This window comes from Hakea prostrata, chromosome 5, assembly GCF_041222555.1.
Source record: "Hakea prostrata isolate BN-2017 chromosome 5, UWA_Hpros_2, whole genome shotgun sequence".
In the NCBI taxonomy this organism is placed as follows: Eukaryota; Viridiplantae; Streptophyta; class Magnoliopsida; order Proteales; family Proteaceae; genus Hakea; species Hakea prostrata.
The window spans coordinates 5,804,424-5,816,230 of NC_142604.1; the positions used below are offsets into that span (position 1 = coordinate 5,804,424).

Sequence of the window (11,807 nt, forward strand, 5' to 3'; positions counted from 1 at the left end):
GCTGAAAAACAGAAAGCAAGAGAATTTGAGACCAGGAATGCTTGGAAAGCTGTCTTCTTTGTCAAGGTCACCATTCCTTGATGTGGGGCATCAGATCTGTATCCACCAGGCATGTTCAAACCAGCTGCAAAGCTTACTGTGGCAATAAGTGTCGCCACAATCAAATGGATATTTGCTTTGTCCCTTATGCGCCGTGATACATCATTATTCTTACTTGTTTCTCCAGCCTCAGTATCTTCGAATGGTAATTGCACAACCTGAGTTGCTACTTCTTCTACTATGGCTTTTCTCGAATCTTTAATTTTCGGTGGAGTCCCCCATGAAGTAGACATCTGCAATGCAAAACATAAGCTCGATTGTTTGTATGGAGTACTCACCGTTTTTACATTTCAGCAAATCCTTCAAATACGCCAGCAGGGGAACCATTTAAGTAGCTAGGGAGTGTACGTAGAATGCATACCTCATCACTGTGCTCCGACTCGGATTCAGTCGGAAGCTTGTCAGTCACCTCTTGAAGGAGAGTTATGTTCCCATCAACTGCAGCACCATCTACTCTGGGATCATCCATGATTGTGCTACTCGATGCGTTTTCTCTGCTTTGGAGGAATTCACCAGCCCGTGGCGATGCATCGGAAAATCCCAATGTGGTCTTAGGAGAGAACGACATCGTGTGATCGACTCTAACCCCACTCCACAACCTGGAACACAGTTGAGTCTGCTGAGACTCGTGCACTTAGAGAGAAGGTGGAGAAGTTAGAGAGCGCCCTCAAGAATTGCTCGACAGGAGGGAAAGATGAACCAATAAGAAAAGCACCTCAAATGCAGGAGATAGATATAGAGGTTGTACGTTGGAATCAAGTCAACGACGACAATAAGGTAGCATGTGTAATAGCTGGTTCACAGCTCATTCTTTCCCATACCCCACTGTGAGAGGAGGCCGGATCAGCTACCCGTGGGTAGCAATCTGTGCTCCCCGGTTTGGATTTTGGTTAGCAGCAGTGCCAAGTAGCAAAAGTCAGATTTAAATTTGGGATTTTTCATTAAATCATCACCGTAGAATTACCCATGATGTGCAACAAAAATGCTTTTTAAGTGTTATTCACTCGGTTTACTTGCTTTAACCCGGGGGATCAGGAAGGTTCAACCAAACTAAACTAAATGTTAACATCTTCTTCTTTTCTGTGCAAAATCCAGATAGAACGTTCCTGTGTTCTGGGCTGTAAGTCAAGGAGATTTTGTTTCCCTCTTTCCAAAACGTTGAATAGAGAATTCTGGTTTTGGATTATTAGTATTGAAAATCAGTATTTTGGATTACATTAATCACCAGATCCACCCATCATTTTTCTATAATTTCCAGACAGCAAGGAATTATAGAAAAAATGGCAACTTGAAACTTCGAAAATCATGAAACTGCCAGAACGTTTGTTTATTGATATATTGATTAATGTGACTAGTCAAACTCAGTCTTTCTTTAAATTGGTTGGATTCAGATGAACTCAAAACCCATCTGTAATTCTTTCTTCTAACCCATTTGATCGGATCCGGCTAACTAAACTCGTTCGGGAGCACTACAAACTGGATTTTGCTTGGTAACCGTGCCTAGTGGCACTACTCCAAACAGCCAACAGTTATGATGAAAAATTGGCTCTTAGATTATATCATCATCGTAGATTTTTTCCATATGTTAAAAAACGAAATTTAAGTGGGAACAAGATCCGTTCACACGGTTCAAAACGAACAATTACAAAACCAAAATCTTAATTGTAAAAGAAGGGGGAAAAAAAAACACCGTCTTCTTCTTTCTTTCATGCTTCAGATCTTGTTCTTGATAACCAAACGCTAATACATTTTTATGAGAAAAATAAGATTCTAGAATCTCATCACTTATTATTTACTATTAAATCATCAAGTAAAGTACCATCCTTAATATTATTATTTTTTTTGGCACGATGTACCATCCTTAATATTGGACCATTGTAGATTAATAATCACTTTGTAATGTGACTTTTGTTAGTTCTTTTTTTTATATTTTTTAGAGTTTTTAGTTTTGGATATTTTTACTAGGTCATAAATTAATGTTAGGTCCATTAATACATATATTATGTATGGGTCCCAACTATACTTAATATTGTTAGTCTGTCCTTCAATATATTCAAATTTTAAACCTACATTGACCAAAATACCTTTAGGTTATTAAATACATTTGTTATGACTAAAATACCCTTAATATATTATATTTATTAACTCTTTTGTTTGATAACAAAAATATACTTTTTTTAATCATATAATTCACGATTTAATGATCAATTATTTATTGTTAAAAAATATATTTTTAATTGGCTTAATCCTAAACGTTCTTCTCTAACGTTATTTTAATTCCACCACCCACTCTTGCACCAATACCCATTCACCTTCGCACCTGCATATTTTATTAGTTCATTAATTAATTAAACAACTAAGCTGGTGAGGACTTATGAGTGAGGACCATACCCTACTTATTCGCACGGTATCGTGTGTCGGCGATATTTTGAGGTGTCGCTAGGGGTGACATGAAACCCTCCAGTGACACGATAAAATGGTTTTATCGTCGGAAAATCGTCGATTCTCCAACGAAACGAGCGAAAGTCGCCGAAACTTCACGATATCTCCCTCTCAGTAAAGAAGATGAAGTGCAGACCTCCCGGCGACTTGATTCTGCTTCACTTTGCTTGTTTTTTAGAGTTATTCAAACTTTTCTTCAGACCTCCCGGCGACAACCGTGATTTGGAGATGAAGCACAAGGGAAGGGAAGAAGATGAAGTGCAGAGGTGTTCTAATTTCTAAAATAACTGACTTGGGCTGCGTGTGCGTGGGCGGTGGGCGGATTTTTATTTGCAGCAGCTGCAGCTGGCAGCAGCCAACGATCGAGATTCAACCACATCATCAAATTTATATTTAATGGTCCAGATTAAAAGTTCAAAAGTATAAAATGAAAATATAATTATTTTTATTACATTTTAAGGTTTTAGAGTTTATAAATTTACAAACTTAATCCTTGTTAACTAACCGAATCTAAGCCCTCGTGGTTGAATCTCTGCCCCGCAGCTGATATCCGACAACATTCTCCGGCGAGGATTTCTCCGGTTTTGCATCTGGTCGTTTTCCTTTTCTCACAAATTCGGTTTCATGATGGTTAACAACAAAAGCAAACAGAACCGAAGATGCCCAAGTTCCGCATGAATCCTTCACAGATCTATTTGGTTTTGCCATGGTTTCTCATGCTCTTCTATCTCTCCATCAAAGGCATCAAAAGTTCCACCAAACTCAATCTATCTACAATTCTTTTATAACCTCAACCGTCGTTCACAGATTTCTCTCAGCATGCAATGAAACAGAGCTCCATTACAGATCATTAAGGTCTAAGGAAACAAACCCAAAACCAGTAGCCATTTAAAATGTGGAGTTAGATTATGATTGCTTCCATTACAGATCATTAAGGCCTAAGGAAACAAACCCAAAACTAGTACCCATTCAAAATGTGGAGTTAGATTAGGAAACAAACCCAAAACCAGTATCCATTCAAACTGTGGAGTTTGATTAAGATTGCTTCCATTTGAAACCAGAGAGTAAAGTAAATCTAAGATTGTGAGATCGAATGAGATTGAGAGAGATAAAGAGACAAACCTTGGGTGGAGTACCATTGTTGGAATCTCTGGGGCTGTTTTGAACGGCTGCAACTCGTCTGGCCCTTTTTACTCTGCGCCAATCCTCATCTCGCTCCAGCTCTCTCTCTTCTCTCTTGACGCAAAACGACGAAGGAGGAGAGGATGCAAGACCGGAGAAGTCCTCACCGGAGAACATTGTCAGGTATTAGCTGCCGGCAGAGATTCCGACTGCGAGAATCAGTCTTTCGTTGGGTTTAGATTCGGCTATCTACCAGGGACTGAATTTGTAAATTTATAAACTTTAAAACCCTTAAAATGCAAGAAAAAAAAATTATATTTTCATATCATACCCTTGAGCTTTTAATCTAAACCGTTAAGCATGAAACTGATGACGTGGTCAGATCTCAGCCGTTGGCTGCTGGCAGCAGCAGCTGCTGCAAATAAAAATCCGCGGTGGGCATGGGTTTTAAATTTTTAATGTTTTATGAAAAATTAAATTTTGTAAATCCGTGAAAGTTAAAGTCACCTTCCTTTCTTTTCTTGTCTTTATATTGCATTAATTAAAGGTAAAATCGTAAAAATAAAATACCTATTCAATTACACATTAATTACCTGCTGTCTCCTACTCTCCCTCGTGTTTTACATTTGTAAAAGGTCGGGCATGTCGGACACGAGACACCAGGCGACATGTGGGACAATGCTAGTTATTCGGTACTTCCGCTTCCTTATTAAGGGTTATGGGTCCGGCCTCACCTTGTTGGGGACCATCTGTGTAGAAAATGAAACAAAGAAAATCGCAAACACAATAATAAAATACTACTATACATAGAAAACCACATTTCATTTCAACATGGTTTTCTTGCCTAATTAAACACGTGTAATAATTTGTTGCAGCTGCTAGCCTGTTACCTGGTATGTGTACCGTGTATTCTAATTCAAGGGAAAAATAAAGTGAATTACGACAATTATGGCATTGCCAAATCTATCTATCAAAGCCTTTTTATTTAGAAAAAGGAAAAATCTGTCTACCAAACATGTAGGAGACTTAGGTAAAAAGCAGAGTGGAGCCGGATTCACGTCCACTGTAATTCCTTTCCTTATAATTCCTTGCAATTCTCTCATAGGATTGTGCCATGTGGTATTTAAGTAATCCAAAAGTTATCAAACAAACTAAAGTTTAAACAAATTCAAATTTATAGGTAGATTTAAATAAAATTTAAATTTAGTTTAAATTGGATAACCATTGGATTACTTAAATGCCACATGGCACAATCCTATGAAGGAATTATAGGGAAATGAATTACAGAGGATGTTAATCCAGTAGAGCCACCTCACATCCTCTGTAATTCCTTTTCCTACAATTCCCTCCTAGTTTTGTTTTCACTTTTTGGTTGATCAGAATCATTTCTTTTTCATTTTAAAAGAAAACAAGTTGTCAAGGGCTAATCTCTAACTAGGATATGCGAATTGAGGGTGTAGAATCAAGTAGAACAAGACACTATTTCAAAATTTTACCAAATACTAAAAATATTTGAATGTAAAAATAAAATACTCATATTATTAACCCCAAACCATTTTAATTTGAGAAAATTGCATAATTAGCTACTTATAGGTTTTTTTTTTACAAAAGTAGTTACTCAATGTTTCAATTAATAAAACTAAATACAACTACAGTTAAATTTACAAAACTAACCAAAACAATGATTTTTCATACCTTCAAACATTTTTTACCCCTAAAGGCTAAAACTATCTACATTGGAGGAAAAAATCACTATTTTTTCATACCCTTTGGACATTTTCACCCTTATATCAGTATAGTCCATTTTAGAGATAAAAATGTCCAAAAAGACAAAAAAAATCACTACTTTAATTAGTTTTGTCAATGCTAAGTCAATTTTAGTTAGTTTTGTTAAATAAAATATTGAGTGACTATTTTTGTAAAAGAAAACCTAAAGCATACTAATCACGTAATCATTCTTTTTAAGTTTAACAGTTGAATATAATATCGATGTCTTGGTGCAAATCTAAATACGTGTAGTGGAATCTCACCGTTGGATTTTGGCCATGCCAACAAAGATGGGTCACTATGAAATCGTATGCCATGAATTTCATGTTGATTGATCTTACAGCAATGTGAAGATCATTACACAGTACATCAGGGATCCATAATCACCCTCCCGGTGCAAGGTGGACCTTGTATCAAGTCCCACTCTTGGGGGTTAAGAAGCTAGAGAATTCCTTGTAGTACCAACCCAAAAAAGGGAACTGTTTTCATTGTCCTCTTTTATGCAAGGTCTGATGCATCAATACTGTACATCCAACACCCAAAAAAAATGTACCTGCTATGCAACTGTTTTTTGTAACTCAGGATTGAGCTGCTTCAGAGGAAACCCATTGCTTCAAACCTTACGACTAGTTAACCAAAGGGTGAACTTCAACACCCACTGAACTCGACCAAAAATCCCAGGACCTCACCGGTAGTAATCAATGTATAACATAAAATTATCCACATATGATATCATCTATTGTTCACCTAATTCATTTGGCCCATCAAATCAAATCCAGACATTGATCCAGAACCTTGTGACTGTTCATGGTCAGTCAAGAAGAGTTCTCACCAGATCTGTCTTTTAGAAAGTTCTGCTATTAAGCCTGGGCATTTGATGAAATATTGAAATAATCGCAGATTAAAAGTGACACCAACCAATTAACCAAAACAAAAACTCAATACTCTGAACTCCACCACTTTCAGTCATTGTCATGGCATAATGAGCACCGCATAAAAACTGTAGCTAAACTCAACCGTATGGTTTCAGCAAGATCATTAAAATTCAACCTCTGTGTTAGGCATCACCTCAGGAGAATGATGAACTAAAACTTCAGTCAACAGATACAATGAGATGCAGCATCCAAAGATCATTTACTATTTTCTGCAAGAAAATCAAGGAAGGAAAGTCCAACTTGGAGCAGCTAGAAGAGTAGTTTTGAAACTCAAACCTCCAGGATGTTCTTCACTAATCCTTCCATTGCTTTCCATCACTTGGACCCTTATCAGTGAAATCAATACCCTGGAATTTGATCTTGTTTGTGCGATATTGACTACCAAAAGCAGTTCCAAAGCCCCATCCTAGGCCAAGTCCTACCCCACAACCTCCACCTTCAGACAAACATAAGGAATAAAATGAGATATCCAATACACAATCCTACAGCAAGTTAAAAAAAACATTTAACCTATCCCACCAAAAAAAAAAAAAAAACATTTTCAGCATTTACCTATGCCAAGACCCAATATTTGCAATGGAATGCCTGAAGGAGATGAAATCTACAGTTAGTAATGCGCATTTTGGCACAGGAAAGTTTTCAAGATACCAGGAAAAGTAATATGCATTAGCAAGAAAAGTAATTGTTCTCTTCTAAAACCCATTCCACATATCCAGGTTCAACAAAAGGTTACTAAGACTGAATTTAACAATTCACCGCAAATTCAAAGACCTGAGACATCAAGAAGAAGATTGTAAGCAAACCCTTCCACAGAATCTCATTAGTGTAACAGAAACAACTTTGAAATTGAAATATGAAACATCACAAGATGAATGCAATACAATATACTTGGACTAAAAAACTAAATTTGATTTTAACTGGATATAACAATTATACCTATATTTGACATTGGTGTGGTGAGCAATTTGTCCTAGGCCTTGTCACTGCCAGGTTGGTTCTGATCAAATTCAACATTGTCTTACCAGATGCCTTTATCAGCCCTCCCCAGTCATCCCAGTTAAGGGTGTCAATTGGTTAAGGTATGCAGCACATCAACCTCATAGTGATACTGTACCAATCAGTACAGGTATCTCATACTGAATCTATTCAGTATTGTTTGGTACAGTGTGGCACATTTCCACCACTTTGTCCATATTGGTACCATTCCGTAAATCAACTCAGTACAGGTATCTCATACTGAATCTATTCAATATTGTTTGGTACAGTGTGGTACATTTTCGCCACTTCGTCCATACCGGTACCATTCCGTAAATCAACTCAGTACAGGTATCTCATATGAATACAATACCAAATTTAATCAGTATGATATGGTATTGGCACCCTATGCAGTATAGGTTGGCACCCTTGATCCTAGTGCATGCAAGTTTCACCAAACGTTCCAAACCCCCCCCCCCCCCCCAAGGCCAACAACTCCAACAGGGGGAAAAAGAAAGCCAAAAGAATTGCAATTTCTTGGTTGCATGGTTGGGCCCTGAAAGAACTCCAGCAATGCCTGTTTGTAAGAGTTCTGCAAAGACTGTTAACCAAGATAGTAGCCAATGCCCCCTGGCTCCACAACCTAGGCACCTATCAAGTTTGTACGAAGCAGCGCTCTTTATTTTTGGTTCATGGTGATCAGGTGCATAGAACCAATTATAAGTTTGATCTCTGCTAGTTTCTCTTCAAATGATGGACAATCATGAAATTTGTTGAGTGAAAAAGAGACCAGCACTTTTTTATCTGTACCTGCAGCAACTATTGCTGGAGATCATTCAACCAGATGATCTACCATAGGTTAAGCCATGAAACTACAAATCTACAATCAAGGTTTTTGCCTAGCCAGATATTCACCTATTTTTTCATGCATAAACTTGACAAGATAATCCCCTGTGGCAAAAATTACCACACTGGTTAAACTAATAAACTATCACAGATATCACATTTAAGAGAATGGACAATCACAGGTGGTGCAACCATAACAGCTCAACATTCTGTGCCCAACCTAGAAATCGCTTCTTTCATCATACTGAAAACAAATAACAGATCACTTCTGGAAGACATACAGCACTCCATTCAGGCATCCCATGCAATCAGCTAAGTCAGTGTTACTTTTGGGAGGAGGCAGGGAGAAGGGCAGTCTGAATATGATAAGTAGTCATTTTTTTGAACCATGGAATGAGAATCTACTGATCACCATCCATGAAGCAGGCTCGGGAGCCCCAAATCATAATTTCCATGTTAAGAAACCCTAAACTTGTCCTGAAGAATAAACTGTGATCTCATGAAAGTAAGCCAATTACCACCCCCATGATGGGATTTTCTCAGTTTGATTTGCAGCAAGTTGCACATAATTTATTATTAATTACTCAACAAACTTAATTATCACAAGAACAGAAGTTCTTTTTTCTTGTCAACCTATTAGCCAATCAAGAGGCCACCAGCAACGTATGAATTTTCTTGTCTAGCTGCATCTGATAGGGTATTCTGAACTACAACCATGAAAAGGATCTTAGATGAATGCAAATGTCTTAACACCCCCCCCCCCCCAAAAAAAAAAAAAAAAAAAAACAAACAAAAAAGAGCCTCCCCAAAAGGTTCAGAAGAATATCTATATCCCATAAAGTGTTGATCCTTCAAAACACAAATTACGTTTCTTAACAATATTCCCATTCACCTAACTTAATATCTTGAACAATGAGAAATAAGAAAGCCAAGGAAATGATATATACAGCAAATCAGAAGGGATACATTTTCTAATGTAGAAGCAAATAAGTATAAACACTATAAATCATGGGCAGATATAAAAAATAAACAGACCTCCAAAACCCCATCCAACACCAAAACCACAACCAGCGCCGAAACCTGTATAGATAACACAAAGAAGACAGCAGCCTAGGTTAGCCAAAGCTAATTTGAAGCCCAAAGGCCAAAGCTTACAAAGAAATGTCACAAGGCAAAGTTGCCAGCAGCAATACTAACCAAATCCCACACCAGTGCCAGTAAAGTTTGTAAGCACCATTCCTTTTGATCGTAGACAAAGATTATTTAACTGGCATGGATATAAAAGAAATTTTAGGGCATCAAATTAAAATTAAATAACATGAGAAACTTCAAATCCAACTGAAGATTAAGCTCTGGTAGGTTTTCATCTCCCACTCCAGGGACCAAATCCCGCCTTCAATCTGCACCTGACCCAGATTCAATCGGTTTATATCTGAAATTCAGAATTTCCTCCAAAAGAATTTTCCAGTGAACTCACCCATAAAGGATCCATCGAAAGAGACAGGTAAAAACATTGAGGAAGTGAAGATACTTACATATATCAAGAATTTGAACTGCAGCTCAGCTTTGAAGTTTCGATAAAGGGAAGGAAACGACTAAGAGTGATTCCACTAGTAATCGATTAGCTTTCGCTATTTAGAACAACCATCCATGAAAGGAAGAGTGTGATTCAACCTTTAAAATGAAACCCGAGAGAGAGAGAGAGAGAGAGAGAGAGAGAGAGAGAGAGGAACCAAAAAAAAAGGGTAAAAAAATAACAATTGTTCTGTTCCATCTGTGCCCCCAAGATATTCCATTTCTGCCCTCGCCAAACCGGTCAGGAGCTATTAGGCTATTATTGGTAATGAAATAAACTTTTATTCTTTGGTATATAAATACAAATAGACGTGTTTGGCGATTTTTATTAGGTCCATTTTTCAGAAATAGATTATTTATTTTTTTCACATCAATCCCATTCAAGAATTGATGTAAGATTTAGAAGATAAAAATTCTTTTCCTTAAAGTTAATTATTTGCCAGTATTGAACGTGATAAATTTTCGCTTGTTCATCATTTAAAAAAAAAAATTTGTCGAAATTTATTATAAATTGATATAAGCATTAATTCATAAGTAGTTAAAAGTTAGTTTTTATGTTTGATTTCAATTAAATCAGGGTAATTATTATTTAAGCAAGGAATAATGGGTAAGATTAAAAAATTTTGGAACAATTTAACTTTAATTTATTTCTTTTGTCATGTTTTTTTGTTTTTAGATCATAGGTTAATTCGAGCAAATTTAGTCATCCAGCAAATACATTCTCAATGGAATGTTTAATTAATATAAGATGGCCCTGGCCACAAAGGGATTCGAACTCTTGCCTTTTATATAGAAACATTGAGTTTTTTTTTAGGCAACTCAATGCATAAAGCAAAATCCGTGGTTATGGTGATGTTGTTCGGAACGAGGGTGGTGATGTGATGTTTGCATTATCGAGCTTTCATCGTGAGTAGAACATTACTTGCATGGATGGCCATTCATAGGGTTTTAATTGTGGCTTTGGAGAACTGGGGCATTCCATGTTGATGGACCAAGTCAAATCAAATTCGTTGGAAACTATTGATAGAATCATGGGTTGAAATAGTTTACCTTCATATTTGACAGATCTTGTTTGCAACATCAGAGATTTGGCAAGACAGTTTTGCCAATGCAATTTTCATCATATGGTGAGAGAACTCAATGAGTGTGTTGACTTCCTAGTAGGATTACAATGCCGGGAAGGGGGGTTTTTCTCCCCCCCCCCCGGAAGACCGCCCCCAAATTGGTGGGGGGGGGGTGGATGGGAGAAAATTTTTTCCCTTTTTTTTTTTATAAAATATTTTTTTTAACAAAAAAAAAAAACACATTCCATCAAATTTTTTTTTTTGTTGTGCTTTTAAAATATATATATATATATATATTTACAAGATAAACTAAAACCAACTAGAAGCGTAATATATAATATATTTTTAATTCCAATAAAAGGGACCCCCCCCCCCCCCCCCCCCCCCCCCACAGTCCCTTAGAGGCTTCATAGTCCATCTTATGAGGGTTTTTTACTAACCTCACCCAAATTGTTGGGGAGATGCTAATGGAAGGACTTATTTCTTAATGTAATTCTTCTTTTCCATTGTAATACGTCAAATGCCTTTATTTTTAAAACTTTTTTAATTTACAATCAACCACCCTTTATTAAAATCAATTCATGAAAAGTCCATTTTGGGAAAACATATTTTTTTATTTGTGAAACTACACATTTCGATGAAATCTATACTCAAAAAAGGTTGCAGAATCCTTTTATATATATATATATACCCAATAAATATAAACATAGAAACCATCCAGATATCTAGCTCTACCTAAATATGTGTTTCTTCACTGTGAAACAACTGGAAACCAAGATTGATGCAATGGGATGAAAAAAGAGGAGGACGTTTGTTAGTCAAGCTTAGGAATCCAAACACAAATTTGAGAAACGGAGGAAAAGATGAGACAATATATATAGGTTTACAAGATAAACTCAAACCAACTAGAAGAGTAATATATAATATATTATTTATTCAATTATACTAAATCTTGTTACTAAATTTTAATCTATTATGTCAT

General features: G+C 36.6%; 1 protein-coding gene across 1 annotated transcript; it reads right to left on the bottom strand.

The window, feature by feature from the left end:
• Positions 1-6,353: 6,353 nt before the first annotated feature.
• LOC149014647 (uncharacterized) lies at positions 6,354-9,881 on the bottom strand. Its single transcript, XM_089157270.1, has 5 exons — positions 9,722-9,881; positions 9,384-9,453; positions 9,222-9,266; positions 6,918-6,950; positions 6,354-6,801 (listed from the first exon to the last, which is right to left on the bottom strand). Exons 2-5 carry the CDS (start codon positions 9,421-9,423, stop codon positions 6,659-6,661), a joined length of 261 nt encoding a protein of 86 aa, XP_089013396.1. The 5' UTR covers positions 9,424-9,453; positions 9,722-9,881; the 3' UTR covers positions 6,354-6,658.
• Positions 9,882-11,807: the final 1,926 nt, after the last annotated feature.